Below are 23430 nucleotides of genomic sequence, written 5' to 3'. Positions count from 1 at the left end.
TGTTTCTACTGTAGACTTGTGATTATAGGGTCCTAAGCTACTCTCCGTGGACAGATTTAAACTGTTCAGAGTTTGGTATGTTGGAGATGATACTTGTAATCTTCACGGAGTAGTTTCAGGAAATAAGATGTGGAACATACACACTGACTTTTACACAGAACGCTGATAGATGAGAACAAAATAAAGACAAATTGCATAATTGTTAGTTGAGAGAAAACAATGTTACAAGATATATATTAGTGGTTAGACAGTAAAAGAGCTTTCAAAAATGTATCACAGGGAAAAAAATTAATTTCATTTTGTTGTTTTGTAAAAACGCTGTCACTCCTACCTGCATCAGTCACACAGTATCTTAATGTGAGGGGGGAGGTTAGCTGAACTTAGAGAATCACATGACTGCTGTGCATGGTTCAGTCATTGGAAGAGAACAACAGTTGCATTAGCAGCTTTGTCGTGAGTAAAATAAGCTCTTATGATTCCTGAGTTTAGCAGCTATCCTACCTAATAATTGTCGCAGTACTTCATGGCACAGAAATTTTGAAGCCTTGCAGCTCCCCCGTTTGCAGTGTTTGGAAATTCAGCTTAGCCCTTGACAAAGTCTGTGTTCCTTAGAATTGAAAAAGCAGAAATCATCCCATGAAGGAGGGAGAATCCCTAGCAGGCCAGAAAAAGCGATATCAGGTTCTGCAAATGCTGCCATTGGGTTGGTTTTTTCCTTTGTATTTATATGACTTCTTTTTAAATTAAGATGTCCGTTTGAAGTGTTGCTATGCATAAGATAAAAATGTTCAGATTTTAATCATCAAGCTTCTGAGCTTATAATACAGTCTCCTCTTGGCTACCCTTGCTGGAACCGTGCACTTTCTTTAAAGTGCTGAGTTTTAGATATGCCAAGGATGAAGGTAAAGAAGCTCTCTTCCTGTAAGTTAGCAGTCTTCCAGAATTATGTATATGTAATGTCATCTACGCTGTGTTTTATCGCTTTTTAAGTAATCTTAAGCTTGAAAATGCAATTGGCTTCAGTACTTAAGAAAATGTTTACATTGGAGCAATGGATATTGAGGACTTCAGCAGGCATTGATCTTCTATGCAACTTAGGCTGTATTTCACACTTCTGGCAGACATTGATGGTAAAAGGTCTAAAATAAGTACAAAGAGCTGTCCCTCGTTACAGAGAATATACTGGATTCCAGTCTGTAAAATAAAATTTATATATTTCAAGGAGCAGATGATTAATCAAGCACGGAGAGCGTGTAAGAGCAGTGCCTGCCATCTGACTGAAACCGTCCCTGTCTCTTCCCTCTCTAATCAGTGATGTAAATATGGTTTGATCTATTCTATGATGCTAGCAATTTTCTACCTAGGTGAGGAAGTACTTTTGTTTCTAGAAAGTTTCTTCTCTAGAAACTTTCTATGCACTAAGCATCATCATCTGAACTGCTGCTATCTTTTAAAATACTCAGTTTGGCTTTGTTATAAACCAAACCTGATACTTCCGTTCCCTATCATAGAACAGTCGGGCTGAATGGTCTGAAGTATTGTCGCCCACAATGTAGCATGCCTCTTACAATTTATGGCCAGTGGAAATCAGAATAATTCTGTCACCAGAATTTGTGACAAATAGCTCCTCTCAAGATTTCTAAAGCATGCGAGTAGATTGCAGTGCAAATAAAGTAAGTGCTGTCAGTGTTGCCAGACGTAGCCCAAACTGTATGACGAACATTTCCAGATAGGTAAGCAAAAAATTAAACTGCGTTAAACTCGTTTATTTTTAAAGAATGAATACTTCCAGCTTTGGAAGTATTTCCCAAACTTAAGACTCTTGGTCTGGTGTCAAATTCTATTCAAGATACCAGCAGTTATGGATGTGTCCTTGTCACTTATTCCTGTTGCTACTCTAGCATGTCTCCTTTGTCTTCATTCCCGTTTCCCTTCTGTGTTTCATTGTTAAAGCCTTTGTATGATATATCGCTGTGTTTTCCTCTAGTAAGGTCTGGCAGGAAAGGACGCCGGCGGGTGTTTAGTCTGTCGGAGGCTGACAGTCACGGTGGACACTGGGTTTAGGTCTTCAAGCAGCAGCTGCAGCAGAAACTCGCGCAATATCAATTCAGGCAGGTTGCTCCGTAAGCTTTCAAAAGCCCGTTACAGTTAATAGAATGTATTTGGTTTCCATGCTGACAGCAATGACAGTGAGGTAGGAAACTGAAGAAAGCATCATCAATATTTGTGTATCTACTGTTTTTCTGAGGAGAATTGTAAAGCAGTAATTAGCTGTTTGTGAAAGCCGTATCTGCAGTTTCTCCCATGCTTCTTGGCTCTCTTGCCGAAGATGGAGATTCTGCTCTCGAGCCTCCAGCTTCAAAGCAGCTATGTCTTCATTTGCACAGGGCCAGCCATGGCTGTAGTGGAATTTAGTAATCACAGGCTGCTGAATGGACAGGCATGCAGGTACTTGGCTAGCAGCAAGAAATCTATTTATAACTTGGGTAAAATGGACAAGCGTTCAGCACAAGCTTCATATCTCTGTGATCCTCAAACTCGGGCAGATGGCTTTATGGACTGCGTAATTGCCTGAGGAGGGGAAGCAAGTGCAAAAAAGATGGAAATACACTTTAGACTACCTTCTTATTTGTATAACTTGTTTTATCTTGTATCTAATTTATTTTTTTTATGATCATGGCATGAAGATATTTTACTCTGTTAATATGTATATTATGTTAATATGATATTTTACTATGTTAATATGTGTAAACACCTTTTTTTTTCTTCTTTATAGATTAACGTTTCATCTTTTCGCTTAATGGCCTGTTATATATTTTTTTGTTATCTTTTCATAGTATGTTGCTGTACACACACATCTAATTCTCCGTAGATGATGTTCTCCTGTTCTTTCTTTCTCCTGTTCTTTTCTATCTTCTTTCACTAATAATCATCCTTAACGTAACTCAATATAGCAGAAGTTGAGTGATTCGGTTTGGATTTTTTTGCTGTAATGATAATCTTGGTAGCATTATAGAAGTGCTGAAAAACATCGAAGGTTGCTGAAGCCACTGCAGCCAGGGAGAGCTAATAATACCCCAAAACTTGCAGAGTGACACCCTCTTCTCAAACCTTGCTTGGTACTTAAATTTGAGGGTGCAGGTGTGTGTGCTTCTTAGAACTAAATGTGAACATCACAACTGTTTTAAGAAACTGACTTCACTCTCACTGGTTTTGTGCAGAGCTGGCTTATATTTTTTGCCAGAACACTCTTGCTCAAATACAGGGGGGTCTGGGTGAGGTAAATAGCAATGCTCTTTCCTATATTAGATTATAACTTTCTGACATTTAAGAGTGGAGCATATCGTAGTGACTGGTGATTTTATTAGGTAAAAATGACAATTATTTCTGTGCTTTCTATCCAAAAGTCAAACTGGAACCAGGAGTTTGGGGTTTTTTGAGAGGCAGTTAGTATTTTTGTGTGCAGTATAGACAGAACTTCCAGATAATGGGTAGAGAAGTTAACCTCTAAACATACTGAGTGCCTTGATATTCGTTTGAATCAAGAGCTTGGTGCCTATCTGGATTTTAGAGACAGACATTCTTGTAATAATCCCTTCTTGAGCTTTTTTTTCTAGCTAGGGTGCATCTTTTTGTCAATTGTTTATTCCAGTTTCAGTGACTTTAAGAATTCAGATCATACATATATCTATATATATTTATCTTCTTGGATCCTTCTCTGAATTGAGTATGACTTCAAAAGGCTTTGAAATTGAGCAACAAAAATTTTCTCCTTAGTACTTATTGCCCTGAAGCCATATAAGTCATATATTCAATTAACTGGGACGCGTTACACATGAAAACTTCTTACATTAAGAGGGTGGCCTGATTTTTCACTGTAATGCCTCTTATATATCAAATTTTCATTCCAAGATGCTGGATCTCTGTGTTATATTTTCTATTTGGTTTCCTTCATCTGTAGTTTAGGATGGTTCTCCTCTATCCTTGTATCCAAAAGATACGGGAGATGATCATGCTTAAAAGCTTACCTAGCACAAGCTGAGGGATGCAGTTTCAAGCTAAGTGTACACTTCAGGTAGCTTCTGGATTTGAGAGCTTGGTCACAAAGGTGTGAGTACTGTTCTCACAGCCGTAGTTTATAGCTGTGACTGAAGAGTAGTGAGATTTTTAAATCATAGAATCATAGGTTGGAAAAGACCTCTAAGATCATGAAGTCCAACCATCCACCCAACACCACCATGCCTACTAAACCATATCCAAAGTGCCACATCTACGCGTTTTTTGAACACCTCCAGGGATGGGGACTCAACCACCTCCCTGGGCAGCCTGTTCCACTGCCTGACCAGTCTTTCAGTACAGAAATTTTTCCTGATATCCAATCTAAAGCTCCCCTGACGCAGCTTGAGGCCATTTCTTCTCGTCCTATTGCTAGTTAGTTAGGAGAAGTGACCAACCCCCGCCTCACTACACCCTCCTTTCAGGTAGTTGTACAGAGTGAGGTCTCCCCTCAGCCTCCTCTTCTCCAGACTAAACCACCTCAGTTCCCTCGGCCACTCCTCATCAGACTTGCTCTTTAGACCCTTCACCAGCCTCGTTGCCCTTTTCTAGACACACTATCACACCTCAATGTCCTGCTTGTAGTGAGGGGCCCAAAACTGAGCACAGGACTCGAGCTGCAGCCTCACCAGTGCCGAGCACAGGGGCACGGTCACCTCCCTACTCCTGCTGGCCACACCATTCCTGATCCAAGCCAGGATGCTGTTGGCCTTCTTGGCCACCTGGGCACACTGCTGGCTCCTGTTCAGCCGGCTGTTGACCAGCACCCCCAGGGCCGTTTCCGCCGGGCAGCTCTCCAGCCACTCCTCCCCAGGCCTGGAGCGTTGCATGGGGTTGGTGTGACTCAAGTGCAGGACCCGGCAGTTGGCCTTGTTGAACCTCATACAGTTGGCCTCAGACCATCGCTCCAGCCTGTCCAGATCCCTCTGCAGTTAAGTATCCAGAAGGGATAATATATGGCAAAATAGTAGTGGGAGCTGTAGACCTTTTCTGGACAATGTTAGCAGTTCTCACTCCCCCGCCTGTCTGCTGTGGTGGTTGCTTTCTGCCCCTGGGGCCAGGCGGCAGTCTGCACACCTGGTCGCTGTGGCAGCAGTGCCGTGCGGGGTGACAGCAACCTGTCCCTGCTACCCAGGATGCAGTCACAGGGTGACAGAGGGGAGGCTGCGACAGGGATGAGTGAAATACTGGGAGAGGAGGAGAGACGCTTACTTCTGTCAACAGTAAATTAAAGTGAGAGGGAAGCATAGAAGAGCTCTAATTTTGTATTCTCTATAAATATTCCAGCTAAAATACTGGGCAGAGTATCTTCTGCTTAGATTTTTTTTTATATATATTTTTATCTTTTTTCTGAATGTTTTTCAGACTTTTGGATAGAAAAATTGGACTTGTTGACTCCAGGCTTTTTTTTTATGGAGAGTTTTTTCGAATACTTTCTTTTTCTTTGTAGCATTAAGAAGGGAATCACTTTAGCATTAATCTAGATACTACATGGAAGGATTTGGAGACAATACAGTGTAACAAAAGAACGTATATGTCTGTCATGATTTCAGTAAAATGAAGTATTGAGAAAATATATTAATATTTTGTTGGGAGAGGGAGAGGAATGATTTAAGAAATGAACTGCAGAATCAGAAGTGAAATAGCAGAACTGCAACAGAAATCACAGAATCACAGAGTGGTAGGGGTTGGAAGGGACCTCTGTGGGTCATCTAGTCCAACCCCCCTGCCGAAGCAGGGTCACCTGCAGTAGGCTGCACAGGACCTTGTCCAGGCGGGTCTGGAATATCTCCAGAGAAGGAGACTGCACAACCTCCCTGGGCAGCCTGTTCCAGTGCTCCGCCACCCTCAGAGGGAAGAAGTTCTTCCTCATGTTCAGACGGAACTTCCTGTGCCTCAGTTTGTGCCCATTGCCCCTTGTCCTGTCACTGGGCACCACTGAAAAGAGCTTGGCCCCATCCTCCTGACACCCACCCTTCAGATATTTGTAAGCATTTATTAGGTCCCCTCGCAGCCTTCTCTTCTTCAGGCTGAACAAGCCCAGTTCCCTCAACCTCTCCTCGTAGGGGAGATGCTCCAGTCCCCTCATCATCCTCGTAGCCCTCCGCTGGACTCTCTCCAGTAGCTCTTCATCTTTCTTGAAGTGGGGAGCCCAGAAATGGACACAGTACTCTAGATGAGGCCTCACCAGGGCAGTGTAGAGGGGAAGGAGAACCTCCCTCGTCCTGCTGGCCACACTCTTCTTGATGCATCCCAGGATCACATTGGCTTTCTTGGCAGCCAGGGCACACTGCTGGCTCATGGTTAACCTGTCGTCCACCAGGACACCCAGGTCCCTCTCCGCAGAGCTGCTCTCCAGCAGGTCCACCCCAAGCCTGTGCTGGTGCATGAGGTTGTTCCTCCCCAGGTGCAGGACTCTGCACTTGCCCTTGTTGAACCTCATCAGGTTCCTCTCTGCCCAGCTTTCCAGCCTATCCAGGTCACGCTGAATGGCAGCACAGCCTGCTGGTGTATCTACCACACCTCCCAGTTTGGTGTCATCAGCAAACTTGCTGAGGGTACATTCTAACTCTTCATCCAGGTCGTTGATGAAGAAGTTAAACAAGACTGGGCCCAATACTGACCCCTGGGGGACACCACTTGTTACCAGCCTCCAACTAGACTCAGCGCCGCTGATGACAACCCTCTGAGTTCTGCCATTCAGCCAGTTCTCAATCCACTTCACCGACCACTCATCCAGCCCACACTTCCTGAGCTTCCCTAGGAGGATATCATGGGAGACTGTGTCGAAAGCCTTGCTGAAGTCAAGGTAGACAACATCCACGGCTCTCCCTTCGTCTACCCAGCCAGTCATGTCATCGTAGAAAGCTATTAGATTGCTCAGGCATGATTTCCCCTTGGTGAATCCATGCTGACTACTCCTGATAACCTTCTTTTCTTCCACTTGCTTGATGATGGCCTCCAGGATAAGCTGCTCCATCACCTTTCCCGGGATGGAGGTGAGGCTGACCGACCTGTAGTTCCCTGGGTCCTCCTTCTTGCCCTTTTTGAAGACTGGAGTGACATTGGCCTTTCTCCAGTCCTCGGGCACCTCTCCTGTCCTCCAGGACCTCTCAAAGATGATGGAGAGTGGCTCAGCAATGGCATCCGCCAGCTCCCTCAGCACTCGTGGGTGCATTCCATCGGGGCCCATGGATTTGTGGACATCCAGATCACTTAAGCGATCCCTCACACAGTCCTCCTCGACCAAGGGAAAGTCGTCCTCTTTGTAGGCTTCTTCTCTTACCTCCGGGGCCTGGGATTCCTGAGGGCCACTCTTAGCACTGAAGACTGAAGCAAAGAAGGCATTCAGTAGCTCTGCCTTCTCTGCATCCTCCGTCACCAGGACACCCGCCTCATTCAGCAGCGGCCCCACGTTGTCCCTAGCCTTCCTTTTGCTGCTGATGTAGTTGAAGAAGCCCTTCTTGTTGTTTTTGACATCCCTTGCCAGCTTCAATTCCAGGTGAGCCTTGGCCTTCCTCGTCGCATCCCTGCATGCTCTCACCACGTTTCTGTACTTTTCCCAAGTGGCCTTCCCCTCTTTCCACATTCCATGGATGTAAATAACAATCCTGAGCAGAGTGCCATTGATTGATAATACTTTATTTACCAGACTGTCTCAGGTTTCTGAATCCTGAATTTTTGTGTATATTCACGCTATAATTAAGATTAAAAATAATCTTGGCAAAGAACATTTGATATTCTTTTAATATTTCATAAACTGAGAAAGCAAGATTACCGCCAAGAGACTCACTGTTTTGTGCATCCTTAAACCATTAGTATTTATCTTGGAATTGAGAGAAATGCGGCTTCATGTCAATGTTTTTAGCAGTTCATTTTCCACGCAAGTATCGCATCACTTCCTCTGTTATCAGCTGCTACATGCTCACTAAAGCTTCTTGACAGCTAAAAAGAAAATGCTGCTGAGTGACTTTGAATCTGTCCTTATGTTATAAAATTAATCAGTGATGTCCCTTTTATTTAAAGGAGACTTTTTTTACAATCTATAAATTTTGTTTTTATTAAAGCAAGAAGCTTTAGGCACCGATTCAGCAAAACAGTAAAACTGAGTGGTTTTCTGAAGTGAGAATACACCTTTGTTTGGGGTTACCTTATCAGAAAGGTAAAAACCAACAATCTTACTGTTATCCCACTGATACCTTACTGATATTCATTCCATTCTCAGCTTTGTTTTTCTTTGTTGTTTGTTTTTTTTTTTTGCCTTGTATTCATGCTTTCTGTTCTTTTATGGGATTAATTGGAATCCTATTGAAATTAGAATATTTTTAAGGTCATGCTGTATTACAAATAGAACCGAACTCTTAGCTTCTGTATTCACTACATTGCCTTGTAGGCTTTTCTGCAGATGCCTGTACACTTGAACACATGCTGTTTCTTACAAGAGCTCTAAAAATGGTCTGTCTTGAAGCTGGATACCCGTTACTTTGACGGCATCTATTACTCTAGTCTGAAAAGAATAAAACCCTGACTTTTCTGGGCAGCCTTAAGCATAGAAAGCTGTGTCACCTCTTCCCCTCCGTTCACTATCCGTCTGAGCCAAATGAGCACTTCGCTTGATACTTAACGAGGTTTTCAAGGGAGAAAGGACAGTACAAATACCTGTTACTGGGTTTTTTTCTCATTCTGTGGGACAGTGTAGTAGCATGTCAGTTTTCTCTGCTGTGTAATGTTTAGCCCCATTTTTATCTGTGTTGTATGCTCCATGCTTAGGAGCACAAAAAATCAAAGAACTCAAGCCTGTATAAAACAGCGCCTGTTCTGCAGCACCTTTCAGTTAGAGCAGCACAGCATTCTCCTGCCTCCTCTTCCATAGTTCTGCTTTCTGTGGCTGAGGTGTCGCTTAAATGTGAATCTGGAGAATGAAATGGGAGAATGGCTTCCAGCGTTTTCTAAGAAACAAGCCACCTCTTGGGAAAACAAGTGATACAGGGGTTTTTTCTAAAGAGCTTCCTGGTGTGGGGTGGCTATTGTACTAAATACCAGAGAGGCTTTCTTATTCTTCCCCTCAATTTCCTCTCTAAGAGTATTATTCTGATATTGCTGCATATTCTAGTCCCAAATGTATAAAATTTTCTGGTTCCTAACTTGAATAGATTCCTGCTGGCATTTTATGTTATGCCTTCGTAATACTTTGTTTTATTTCCAATCACTAAAAAGTGAATGTGTAAGCGTAGTGCTTCACAGAACTGCATTTTACACCCAATTATTTTTAAATAGTCGTAAATAATAGTATACTGTTAGGCTTAATGTACATACTAAGTTGAATATTAATTGTTTCTTGGTGTTTTCTCTTATTAGACGATGCTTCAGCTCCAGAGCAGCCGCAGATGACCATTTCTGGTCAGACGATGTTGACTGATGAAACTCTTTCAGCTGTCTCAAAGTCTAGCAAGAATGCTGTAAAAAACAGTGATGTAGAAACAGCAAACCTGTCTCCTAGCCTGATTCCCGCACAGCAGCCCACAATATCCTTAATAACAGATGACAATACAGACGCACTGAGTGTGGAGTCGCTTACGCTGGTGCCACCAGTTGATCCACACAGCATTCGAACATTCAGCTGCATTCCTCAGTCCTCTTTGCAATCCGAAGCTGAAATGTGCAAGGTGAAAGAGGTAGAGGAAGAATGTTCTGACTAAAGCCAGCCTGCAGACTGTGATTAAACAGTGAAGCAAATGCAGCCCAATTCTGCGTTGTTTCTGCTCTGGGGGTGCAGATGCTGCTTGAAGCCCGAGAGGCCATCTGGTCCGTGAGAAGAGGCCCACTGGTGACAGAGAATGTGGGCAGCTTTTAGAGTGAACATCAGATGCTTAGCATATTTAAACTGGAGAAGAGAAAACCCCAACTTTTGAATCTGGACTGGGTGTTTCCTACCAATTTCTCTTATACAAGAACATGAAAGTATTTCAGATTACCTGCTTGCTTTCTATTATAGAGTACCAGCTGCAGGAACAAGGTTAACTGTAAAAGGTCTACAGTATTGCGGCAAAGCGAAGAAATTTTTGGGTACCTGGCTTCAGGATATTGTATCATTACTTCTCTGAAACTGGAGACATACCATTGACCAGAAAAAATTCTGTGCTGTAGTACAGAGATAACATTTCCATTTGAGACATGGCGTGGTTTTCAGTTTGTTTTTTGTTTTTTTTTTATAATCCTGATCTTATTCATCTTTTCGAGGTCTGCATGATACCAGCAGGCTCAGCCGCTTTCAGTGTTGTCTTCGTAGGACTCCAGTCTTCAATGTTGTGTTTTCCATGTGTAATATTTATTTCAAGGTTTGATTCAAAGCAAGATATATATCAAAGAATTTTTTAAAAGGTAAAAGCCTAGATTTAATGACAAATGCTTATTCAAATTAACATAACAGATTTTTGAGACTACTTTAGTCTTTGCTTAACCAGCTACAGAGGTATGTGAAGTATTTTGAGATTGCTATAGCTTGTTTCTTTGCTTCTGACAGTCAAATTGCCGCACCTCTGAGGAATGATGCTGAGGAATGATCCTTTCTGCTGAAGCACAACTTCTAGAAGCAGACAGAAGCAGTTTTAGTCTGAAGAGGTTTTTTAAGTTTTTTGTCTTCATGTAGGAAGAAGGTCAGCACATCTAACTGATAATGCCTTGGCAGGTCTGAAACTCAAAAGGAAAGGTACTGTGTAGTTTTATTCCTGTCTGGGACAGTATGACAGTTAAACAACATTGCTACATAAAAGGGATTCTGAGTTTATGCTTGCCTTATGTTGCTCCCTAGATCCTGATACCAAGTTGACAGAAAGTAGTGGAAAAGTGTTGATTAAAGTGTGGAATGTTCTATTCTGATTTGATACGTAATTTAACATGAATGGAATTTAAGATTTCTAATCAATTTCCATGTGTGTTAAATTAATAGTAAAATGAGCGGATTGTCATTATTGGTCTGCACATAACAGTGAGTGCTTACTGGCTCTCAGAGGGTGAAGACTACTATTTACTTTACTTGGTATTGTGATTTCAGTCATCAGGGCAATCTGTTTCCTCATTCTGTCTCTGCTAACAGTGATTTGCTATCAACTAGGTGAATCTGAGAAGTCTTTACTTCCCAGTCTCTTATTGTACCTCTTCCTGGCTGTCAGGTGAAATACTTGAAGTGATTTTAAATGTCACATTTATGTAAGAGATTGACTAATCTACAAGTATAGCTTTGCTTGCTTTTTTCCGTCTTTTCCTTCATGTAGTAACTTAAGCTTTGTATAACGTGTATACAAGGTGTCTGCTATTGAATGCATTTTTTCTTCCCTTATTAGCTTTGGCATGCAGTTTTGTTGATTTCTAATTTTCTGTGGCTTCTAGTTTGTCTCAAATTGAATTAACTAATATTCTGACCATTCCAGAGTGGCCCAAACTCTAAATGAATTTGGAGATTTAGGTGTTCTCAGCACTGCTATGGGTGTGAGATGAGAATTCAGCATTGCTGGAGTAAGAGCCTGTGTGGGTTTTTTTGGGTTTCTTTTTGATGATATGGTTGGGGTGAATTGACACTGCAGTCACTGTTGCAGCTGATGTACATGTGCCTGAATGAGCCTAGACGTCAGCAGCAATTTGGGCAGGAGGACTGTATACGTTTTTGAGATGATCTGATTGCAGTCTAGACTTCCTCTAGCATATTGCAGCATTACACTGTAGCCCCAGAAATGTTCTGAAGATCATAAGAAAAAATGATGCCTTACTTAATGTGAAAGCATTTTATGTTAGTTGTTAACATTAACTCTTGACCTAGATTACACAAACTGCCACTGTGCGGGCTGAGTTCCCTTAAATAGAATTAATATTAGACAGGAAAATCATGATCTTTATCTAATTTCAGCTTCGGTTCTTGCAAGATTAGGACCATGCACAAGGAGTCTTTCTAATGGGTGTGCATAATCTCACTCTTGAGCCATACTGCAGAAGAAATGGGGCAAAGAAAGCTGACTTTGTGCTTTTCATTGCCTTTGAGTGGCTTTTAAATCTCATGACCAGTTTTCTACTGAGAGCTTCACAGGAAATGACTGAGATAGAGACTATTATTAGAAAAATAGAAGACTAGGTCTACTGTCTAGTGTGCTGCTGGCAGAGCCTTGCTGGTCAAGGGGTGGTAAGTGGGATATCTTTTAGCCGTTCTATCAAACGCTTGCTGCAAAGGTGGAATTGCACTAGGAAGGCTCCGACTGCACCAGCTCTGCCAGTGTTGGGTTCATATGTAAATGCTACAACTGGTACAGACCCCCCTAAATCTCTGAGTGGTTGTGCCACAGAAGCAATTGGGTTTTGACTTGTTTACTTCAAATGTTAAGGCATATGCGTATACAATTTGACTGTGCTTCATGCTGCATTAGGACACTTCAGAATGTAGAAGTTTTGGAGATGCTGAAATAATCTGTCATCAGCAGTCTGCTATCTCTGCAAGTCTGATGTTACTCATCTGCGATTCCTTGAAGAATCCCTTATCTGATAAGTTTCCCGTATCAGAAAAACTCAAGGGCTGTTTCCTTATCCCCCTTTCACTGTAAAAAGGAAGCCCAACCAAGAAAGCATTAGAACATCAGCCACAAATGTAGTTTTTTTTCTAAACAGAAGGTGATTTGAGTCAGTGTACCGTCACCCTTTTTAACCAAATCAGAATGCCAAATTGCAAACGAGAGCAGCAGCTAAACGGCTGACCGTTCAAAAGGCTTGCTGGTTCAGTGTAATACTGCAGAGGGGAGGTAGAGTGACTCTAAAATAGATATAGCAGTATTCCAGAGCAAAATACCAAAATTTTGGAGACATGCTAAATTCTCAGTGTTTGTTTGTAGAGGCTGTGTCTATTTTCAGCCATATTCTGTTCACATAAACCAGTTCTATTCTTCTCTACCTATTGAGAAGCCAAAGAAGCCAAGGCACGCTGAATGTTACTTTGCTATTTTATGGTCTGTGTCTCATTTTATCCAATTTTACCAAGATACTACTTGTTTAACAGAACTACGGGTTGCCATCGCTGTTAGGTTGCATGACCTCTTGCTGGTCCCCTTTGCTTTTCTGTCATCTAGTCTGCAACAACTACCAAGACTCGAGCTTTTTATTTTGTGAAGGGAGTAATGGCAGCATATACTTGGTGATTTGGTAAAGAAGGGGAGGGAGGAAGCATTAATGCCCAGTTCTGCTGTCTGCTTCACCATGGAGGTAATGCTTGCAGTGCAGAATTTGTGTGCAAAAATTAATTGTTTTGCAGAAATTCTTTGATAGAGAAAGAAGCTAAAGGTTAAGCTTCCTGCACTTCTTTTTACAAGCTGTGTGGATTAAACCGAATTTATTAATATTAAAAGCTGTATTTTGTGTGTGAAGTCATGAATTATATACAGTATAAGGACTGAGCTCATTTCTATTCTTCTATGCTAATTAATGGTAAACTAAAATTCTGACTTCTCTCCCTTAAATTAAGCTGAGCTTAAAAAAAAGATATAAAGTTACACCTGCTAAAGAAGCTGCTCAATGTTCTTTGCTTGACAACACAGTTGGCATTTTACTTGAAGTCACTTGGTGAGGAAAAATTGGGAATATCTTCCAGAATTCATTTACTGTTTTGCAATATTGTTGCTAAAGGACAGGTATGTGACATTTAAAAACTCTTCTTCCATATCCAGAATTTAAGACTCAAATCTAGATCTTTATTCAGAGTTTAAGTCAACATCCAGTGATTCATATGAACCCTTTGCCCAGTAGAGACAGAATACGGGGGAAATAGTGTTCCTTTGTGGATCTGAAGTATTAGAATTTTAAAACCAATGGTTAAAATAGTTTATTTATAGCAAAATCGGCAATCTTTAGGACTGAAATTACCGTGATTTTTTTTTTTTCTAATTAAGCAGTAAGACATGAGCGACTATAATTTCCACACTTACTGCAAGTGGTATGGCATGATTACTTTGAGCAATCTAGGAATCCAGTAATTGCCCTGCAACTGAGTGTTGTTTTATGAGTAGTAAATTAAACTTAAAACTGCCTGCTTGAAGGCATAGGTAAGCTGTCAGGGAAGCAGATCAAACTGTATGCGTGAGGATGAAGGCACTTGATAAAAGTAAACACTTTACTCACGTGGTGCTGTCAGTGCTGGAGTATAATCCCTCACACTCTTCACTGCACGTGTTCTGGGTCAGTAACTACAGAACAGCCTGATGGATAGTTCCACTTGCCTGCACGGGTGCTCTGCAAAACACCCCACCACGCTAAACGTTCTGATGTTGTCTTCACTAATCAGCTGTGGTTAAATGGGGAGCGTTGCCCGGGCAGCCATCATCTGGGAAAGCCAGCAGTGTGGTCCTCTAGTTGAATCCCAGATTTGCAGAGACATCAGATGAGGGCATCGGTGAGATCTAGGCATTCTGCCTCAAAGATAAGGAGTCTCCCTACTTATTTTCAGGCAGCCTAACGTTAGGCAGCTAAATATATGTCGAAAATTCTCCTCCTAACTGTTACTGTCATTCTTCTGGAAAGAGTGTCTTGGTGCGTCACTGTTTAACCACCACTGGCCTACCCTGGGACGTCACTACCCTGGGCACCGCGCTGCTGTTCCCTGGACGTCTTTGGAGTGGTTCTCCTGTGCTTGCCTGCTCTCTTGCTCTGAGCTTTCCCAACATTTGCAGCATAAATTAGAAACAAATATAACAACTCTTACTGTCTCCTCTTGTCTTCTGAAAAGCACATGGTGATCCGAGCAGGGCTTGCTAGGGTGGCATGTTTTTAGGGGTGGGAGGGGGGAAGTGCTTGGGGGCTTTTTCTGCTGCTCAGGATTTTCGAAGCAGCTACAGAGACCTGGGAGATGCAGTTCTGGACTGAGTCTCAAACTCAGTCCAGAAAAGAAGGTTCTTTCATATGGAAATGTATTTTTGTATTACACTTGTACAGAATTTTCCCTATTTTGATCTCCCAAATTTTTTAGATTTGCGCATTGCTCAGATTTGATTTCTCTTGCAAGGTGTTATAAAATACGTCTTTTATGTTTGTTAATGTACTATAAATGTAAAGCTAAATTTTGCTTGTCTAATAAATGTGCACTGTGGCGGTATCTCTGTTATTGTTTTGCTAACTTGAATCCATTGGTTCTTAATATGAAAGGGAAAAACTGGAGTCATTGTTGTGACTGTCTTGGTAGCATAAATAAAAGGCATGGAATGCATTTATTAAAAAAAATAACTAAAAAGGGCTTAAATGGCAGGTAATGACTAACAATACTTGTTGATGACAAAAGTTAGAGTTAAGTATAATTCAGACTGGTATATAGTGTTCCCAGGATTCTTTTAAGATTATGATCTTAAGATTCATGAGATTTTTTTTTTTTCCTCTCGTTCTCCGTTACTTTTGGTTGTGGTACTCATACTAAAATGAGTTTAACACATAATAATTGCAATCTGATAACTTGAGTATGTATGAGGAGATAAGAAGTTCTGAGGTTTTGTGTTTGGGTGTATTTTTGGGGTATATTTAAGGACCAACTGTGGCAGAAATATTTACAGTGAACATGAAGATAATTTTGCAAAGGGTTGAGAATAGGTTCAAGTGTGCGAATTGAGAGGCAATTAGAATTTCTTGGAGCATTGTTTCGCCATGTGGTAGCACAGAATAATACATTGTTACAACTGTAGGGGACCTGCTGGAAGCATTTTAAACTTTGTGGGACAACTTCAGGCATCTCCACTTGTGAATAGGTGTGTTGATATTTTGGTTGCAAACTTTTAACTTTATTTTGAGATGTTTTGTAAGTTTGATTGTTTTAAGTGCAAAGAGGGGGAAATGTATTTTTCTAGAAGAATGAATGTACCCGGGATTTAAACACTACCTAAAGCACTTAGTGAACACGAAGGACTGGCCTCCTTTGAGATATGTTTCAATGAAGTTCTGTCTGAAATGTACTTCATTTAAGGGGAAAAAAAAAAAAAAAAAAAAAAAAAACAGAAAAAGTCCTGAACATGCACTTATGTTTACCTGAAAAAAAGCCTGAACACGGGGTAAATTGGATTCTGAAATGGCTTTCTACAGGCAGTAAGTATTAATTATTGAATGTAAGTTATGTTAGACATTTGGAGTATATATGACAATATCTTAAGGTTAATTTAAAGAAAAATGTAAATAAGTGTCTGGGAAGGGAGTGAAATTAGAAAATATTGGTGTACATTTGTGAAATCCAGATTTCTCTAGCTGAGTCTGTATTTACTGGCATTAATCATGGTGTCATGGCTAGAGAAAACCTGGACAAGAATGAACAATTACCTTTATGTAAACGGAACTTGGCAATAAAAATGATGTTACTAAGAAAATTTCCCTTTTATGTTCTGTTGCTGGGTTTGATGCCCAAGGACATTCAATAACAGTGAAATGTAAAATTTGCAGGAGCTTGCTTTTGTTAAGCAGAACGGTGTGCGTATGTGAGCGTCAGGCATTTTAAGCTGAGAACTGAAGTAGCCAAGGTGGTTTTGCGTCGTGTATGCGGGGAAGACAGAGCGTGAGAGGGCGAGCAGGAGAGAAGCCTGTGGAGGTGATGGAAAGTAGATGAGACCGAGGGCGAAGAGTGGCTGGGCAACATTCAAAATGGCTGTGAACCACTTGGAAAGTGCCTGTCATGTGTGATTTCTTCCCCAAATATATCCTTGCGCCCTCTGCCTCTTTCTCTGGTGCATCTTGCCAGTTCAGTATATGGATTAAATCCAACCAAGTTATTAGTTGGATTCTTGTTAATTAGCCTCTCCATCTGTAGGAATTAATTATAGTCAATATACATTCCTTGTGAAATGTTATTTCTCAAACTAGGCATTGCTCCAGAAGCTTTCTTAGGAAGAAATTAAATCACATTGTACTGTGAAATAAGCAAGCTAGATATCACAGGTAGGAGACAACACTGTGATTTACTATAAGATGCAAATATGAAAACGTGGTGTTTTAGGGAAAATGATCTTAAATCTGCTCCTGGCAGGCAGACTTTTGACATGATGCCAGTAATACTGCTTGAAGGATACCAACATGTAATTCTTGGCCAGAAAGTTCTTTTCTGTTTGAAGCTGGCTTGTCGTTCTTGTATCCTTCTAATGCCTCAACTTTTGCAGCCTTTTGTCTTGTCACTTTTCCTCCATTTCCGCACGAGTTCTTTTTAGACTTGGACATTGAGTCAGGTTCAGTGTCTTGCTGTGTTAGTAATGGCCAGAGATGGAACGCAAGCGCAGCCTCCAGCCGCCTGCTCGTTCTGGCTGGGATGAAGATGAACTTGACAGAAGTGCAGTGCTGTATTAGTGCACTTTTTTCTTAGTCCCTGTGACGATATATGTACAGCCTCTGGAACAGTCCTTTAATAGGTAAATCTACATCTTTATCAGTAAGATAATCCATTCCAGCATAGTTACAAAAATAAGAAAATGAAACTGTGCCAGTATATCTGTCTTTATCAAAGTGACTCCTGTCTACATAAAGATGCAGCATTTGGAAATTGGTATCTTTCCCCTTTGACACTGAACTGCTTACTGTCCATCTATACCAAGGGAATACTTCACTGGGATTGTGGGGATCCAGCGGTGTGGAAGGGGCGAAGAAACTGCATCCCTAACTGCGTTTCTGTGCGGCCGTGTTAGAGCTTGTGTGAAGACAGAAGATACATTGGCACTTTCTGGTGATCTTTCTGATGATCTTTCCAAACATGTGCTGCGTACAGCTGGGAACGCAAACTCACTGTTCATGAGTGTGTTCCCTGAACATTCTGTTGAATTTTAAGCTGATACCTTTTATCTCTCAAGTAAGGGGAGGTGGTGAGGGTTGCAACACCTGGAGTTGCAACTCTCCACTGGCAAAATTAGAAGAAAGGTTTGAGGCAAGTTAAGGTAGTTGAGCTGATGGGGAGCAGCTCAGTCTGCTTGGGTGGTGTGCAGTTGCACTGGTGTTTTTAGCTCAAGGATTCTGTCAACAGCTTATCTGCAACCATGTCTAGGTCTTAAAATTATTATTGCCTTTGCATGCCAGTTCTCTAGAATGGATTTTAAGAGGTGAAATTTTTACATTATCAAGTGCCTTATTATTCAGGCTTAGGTTATGAGATCTTTTGAAATACGTCAAAAGCTTTTGCCTGTCCTCAGAGACTCCTTCTACAAAGTTGGGAACTGTTGTGCTTGTTGAATGGAAAATACTGATCTCATCATTCCCTCCTCACTGTCTTGCCCCCAGATCAAGGTTTGTATTTCACATAGGCCACAGTTCAATTTTTTTTGGCCTGTTTGGATGACCAGTAAGGACAGAAGAATACTCAGGCTCTGTTTCCTAGTTACGCGCCGTTTTTCTTGGCTTTAGTATGCAATAAACATTGTGACACAGGATAGGAAAACAAACTGGTGTTTTACTGCAGAAATAGATTTTGACTTGAAGTTAATTGGATAAAGCCATCTTTGTGTAAATGTGTCCTCACTTTTGGATCATTTGTTTGAAGCAGATTTAGGCTGCTGAGAAGCTTAGAAAAAGGTCTGAAACAACAAGGTACACTTCAAAACTTTCATAGATTAAATGAGTACTGTGAGAAGTTGTAGTGACCCAGTTGTCTGAGCGAAGCTGGTTGCAGTTGTTCGTGTGATTGGCACGGGAGCAAAGAATGATAATTTATTCCAGGCTCTTGCCTGAAAACTGATTAAAACAATTGTTACAAAATTTGGAGAGGAGGTTTATTTTAGCATGGTTGTTAATAGTAGGGTGTTTCCCGGGGCTTCCTACCTCTGCTGGCCTTCCAAAATAGGTCACTTATTCCCAGGAAATATTTGGCGCTGTACTTCAACAGCTTTGCTCTTCTCAGTGGTGTAAATGGGCTGTAAACATGGCTGACTGTGAGATTTCTGCAGGAAGCTGAAACAACAGAGCAGAAGTCTGCACAAAACTAAGAATTTAACTGAAATCGGAGCTGCTGCAGTGTGTGTACTGCCATCAGGGTCCCCACAAGCTCTGTTTGGAAGGCTGTAGCTGTTGCAGTAATATTTCAAATCTATCAACGTCAGCCTGTTACTGTAGGGCTGGGAAGTGTCCTGTTGATCTGGTGGTTGTTACCAAACTGGGGGTTATGAAAAGGTGATTACACCGTTGTGCTAACTTGCTCTTAATTTCCAGCTGCTGTTTGAAATCGCATGTTGATGGACAAGTGATTCAAGGAGACAGCTAGTCAGGCTATGTCACCGCAACAGAGGCAGTCAGAGCTTGCTCTCCCTCAACAGCCAGAGCTTCCAGAACTAGAAGAGCGCCCTTCTGGAGGAGGAGAGAGGCAGAACCACTTTAATGTCTTAGAAAATTTCAAGTCAGCAGAGGGAGGCAGGGCCTACTAAGGACAGAATTAGTCTCTGTTTTCGTAAGAGAACCTGATTGTGATGATAATATGTGTGTGCACATGCTTCTCCTGCCCCGAGTAACAGCAAAAACACTCTGTCCAGCCTCTGACATTGAGGGGAAATTGCTTGCATCTGTCCCTCTTAAAAGCAGGAAAGAAGCCAGTAGACTATACAGTAACAATCAGACTTGCTCCTGGCTGTCACTTGTGAACTGAAAGAACTGTACTCTCACTTATCCCACATGCTTTACTCCTCTGACACATCCTGATAGACCACTAATTAATACTGTAATATTGTTAATGTACTGTGAAGTCTAGTGGATGAGGTCTTTGAAATTACATATTGCTGAGAAGGGGAAGAAAGAAGCCGAAGTCACCTCAGTGGATGATGACAGGTACTTCTGTCAAATTTGGGTAGTTTGGAGACAGCAGGTGTGTGTGGGTGAGTGTGCCGTACCACCGAATGCAGCATTTTGCTGTCCCTCCCCCAGTCCTCTTGGTGTCCCAGTTTAGGCTGAGGGAGGAGGACAGGCGAGAGGTCAATGATGACTCTTCAGTGTCTGACCAGTGCGGAGATCCCTCACAGCAGCATGAATTCGCTCAGAGATTGTAGAGTCCTTTGTATTGATGCTGGATTGTGTGACGATTTCAGGTTTTGTTTTGGAGTAGATTTCTGGCTCCTTGTTTTTCTGACCTGTCACACAGGCTAGAAATGTTTTTATTCAGTAAGAGCTGAGGCTCTCAGGTAATACTGTTCCAGTATTAGGATTCTAATAACTTTTCCATAATCAAGACTCATAATAAATCAATAACAAATCAAATAAAGGAGTTGGCAAGACCACGTATCCTGTTAGTGCTCCTTTGATTCTGTGTTGTATCTTGGTCTTAGGTTAGGTGTAGGAAGGATGCAACTGCCTATTACTTTTTCATTGCAACAGATTTTCTGCACTCGGTAAAGCAGAGTTCCTCTTGCAGTTTTTGTCGCAGATCAGGGTGAGATGAGTAATAACATGCACAGGAAATTCTACTCAGTAGCTTGTACCAAACAAGCAGCTGTGGAGGTGAATTCCTCATCAGAGAGCTGTCACGCTTAGGACAAGCTGTTCAAATAGCGGGTAGGACTGGTGAATGATGGAGATAAGGCTTGCTTTTTGAGTATGCGACAGTGAGCATATTCACTGGGGGTTTTTGGTGGCTAGCCCTTAGTGTTTCAGTTTCAACGACTGTCCTTCCTCAGATTTCTTACAATCAGAAGGTAGAAGGGAAGTCTCTACAGAATGGGCAAAGTGGAAATAAGAGAAAGTTCTCTTATCAGCCTCTCTTATAGAATTTTCAAGTTTCTTTAAGGGGGGTACTTAAATTTGTTATTGACCTTGTCCTTCTGCTTTTAAATAATTTTTTGTAGGATGTGGAGAGGAAGCTTAATTTTTTCTTTTTTCCTTTTTTCTTTTTTTTTAAGGCTTTAGAAATCACAGGAAGATGGGAATCCTGTCATATAGGCTGGTAAGATTGAGAAGAGCAGAATCTTGATCCTCCACTATTTAAAAACTTTTGCACATAAACCATAATAGGGACTTTCTGTTACGATTTTAAAACATGCAGTTCAGGAAGAGCTGCTTTTTCATTTTCTACCAAAACACTTTGAGTTCATTTTGAGGAAAACTTTAGGCCTTTCTCAGCTTGTAGAAAGTACTAAGAAGGAAAAAATATGACAAGAAGCTAATAAAAAATTCATCTGCAGGAGGTGGTGAGGGTTTCCTAAATACCTGAAAATGGCTTTGTAAAATTTTCCTACCAGTTCCGGGCCCTAGTAAATGGATTGGGTTTGCATAGTTTTGCTTTAGGATAATATTCTGAAGGTGGAAATTCAGTTTTGGACGGCTAAAAGTGAACAAATACCCTAATAATTCTGCCACAAACCGAAACAGATGGGAAGGAATATCTCCTGATCTGGAGGGAAGCATCTGTCTTAATCATAGATGGCCCCTTACTAACACATGCTAATTGGGGAATCATGGTTAAGGTGAGAACTTTAACAGTTTTTGGAAACAGCTGATGATGAGTAAATTTACCCTCTGCTTTTATGAAGTACAATAGTTTTGGGCTTTTTTCTGGGGAATCAAAAAATAATCCCATTATTATTTCTTAGCATGTCTTTTATTGGCCACACTAAATAGAAGATTTTTTCTTCTTTGCAGTGTTGCTTCATGCTCTGGTGTGTTCGTCAGAGTCTAGGAGTGTTGTGACTCACTGTTGATTCAGCATGTGAAATGGTTCAGCATTTTTCTTCCGTTACTCGTTTCTATTTAAGATCGTTATCCTCTTTTTCTGGGGACTGAGAGTGCAGCATCACAAATGTAGGTAACTGTTGTTCGGGTGCATCCTAACTGGCATGCTGTTCAGTAACTGTCTTGTAGGTCTGCATCCGTCGTGGGGCAGGAGAACTTGGACGAGTGGTTGTTGTAGCACATCTGATGAGGAGAGGTTGCCAATGAGCAAGAACAAAAACATCAATAAAAAGACTACAAAGTAGATTCAGAATTGTGCTGCTCTACCACCCGGATGTTTCAGATCTGGTGAGGCTGCTGGCTTTCTAGCCCTAAGGGGGGCTTAGGACCAGGTAAAAAGCAGTGCTTTCTCTGACCTGCCCAGGTGTTCACAGAGAGCAGTGCTGGAGAGCCCTGAAGTTCTTTGTGATACAAATTATTTCAGATAAGTAGTGGAGTTACTCTCCTAAAAAGAAAGTAGACATTTCTCTCAGGAGTGTTCTCCACTGAAGTTGAATTGAATTTGAAGAGTTCTGGGTTACTGTACAGGGCTCCTGTGATGGAGTGGTCCAGTGGGGCCCACTGCATCTGGTCGCTGCTGAAGCTGTCCGATCTGCCTTGTCCTTGTAAGAGTTTACAAAGCACCCAAGCAATTGTGCATAGTTTAAAATAGACTGTAACTCCCTATCAGGGGAGGATTTTCAAGTAAGTAATTAGGTTTTAATTTTCATTTAATTTGTTTTTATCTATTGACACCATGTGCAGATGGAGGAAATTATATAAAAATAACTGAAAGCAAAGCACCAGAAAAATATCTAGCTGTCTAGTAATCATCTAACCTTGTATTTCCACTATTTGTTGCCTTGTTTGACACTTCTGGTAATCTATATAAATACAGTTTGGGATATGCTACGATTTGGGAATACTTCCTAGGAACATTTTGTGATTTCTTTCTGATATTCTAAAGTCGAATGAAACTGGTGGTTTATGGCAGGGTTGTCTTAGAATGTGAGATTTACCTGTTGCTTGTTAGCTAACATCCCTCTGCAGCCAGTTAAACCAGTGGCATTGCAATAGTAACCGTTGGTAAGGATTACACCTAGGGCTAGAGGGTGGGCTAAAGGCAGAACAACTGGCTTGCTTCTGCCTCTTTTTGTAGAGGCCAGATGGAAAATGAGAAATTTGACATAATAGAATGAACTCTGCCTTTTTCTGTCCGTAATTCCCGTTTCTCGAAACGGTCTCGACAAGCCCAATGGGAGCTGTTAGAGGGGAGAGACAGTAACCTGGGAAATGAGCACGTCTTGCTCAGCTCTTGTGAGGCCGCGACGGAAAGGAATGCGTTTTTGAAGTTCACCCTGTGCGGTTCTTCTGTCCCTGCCTCCTGGCAGCTCTGGCCCTCTGCTTTCTGTGCTCTCCCTAAAGATGGCAGAGTGGAGATACTTGAAGGCCTAAATGGCTCCTGGAGTGCTCTGTGCCCACTGCTCATTGTCGATAGTGATACATGTTAATAGCCATTTAAATGTTTCAAAGTGACTTCAAGAATTTATACCAAAATCTTGGCTATTTGATGTATCATTTTGGTAAAACAAGAGAGTCTGCTGCAAAATTTTAAGTTCGCATTTTGGAGTCTTGTTTTCTGTGTAACCAGCTCAGGAGGTTTTTACATACATTTCCAGTGGATGAGAGTTCAAAAAGTTTCTTGTATTT

General features: G+C 41.5%; 1 protein-coding gene across 6 annotated transcripts in view; it reads left to right on the top strand.

The window, feature by feature from the left end:
* The window catches only part of CLEC16A (C-type lectin domain containing 16A), a 116938-nt gene that overhangs the window by 72430 nt on the left and 21078 nt on the right, over positions 1-23430 (top strand). Inside the window, exons 23-24 of one of the 6 annotated variants that reach the window (XM_075436106.1) lie at positions 1992-2111; positions 9415-16411. The exons of 2 other annotated variants lie outside the window; for them this stretch is intronic. In XM_075436106.1, coding sequence (XP_075292221.1) covers positions 1992-2111; positions 9415-9755 — 461 coding nt within the window. In that variant the 3' untranslated portion in view covers positions 9756-16411. Of the gene's footprint in view, positions 1-1987; positions 2112-9414; positions 16412-23430 lie in introns of those variants that run through there. 3 more of the 6 variants (XM_075436108.1, XR_012765556.1, XM_075436107.1) reach the window with 3 other exon arrangements.

The sequence above is a fragment of the Opisthocomus hoazin genome, chromosome 15, assembly GCF_030867145.1.
Source record: "Opisthocomus hoazin isolate bOpiHoa1 chromosome 15, bOpiHoa1.hap1, whole genome shotgun sequence".
Lineage (NCBI taxonomy): Eukaryota > Metazoa > Chordata > Aves > Opisthocomiformes > Opisthocomidae > Opisthocomus > Opisthocomus hoazin.
This window is presented reverse-complemented; position numbering and strand designations above follow the sequence as displayed.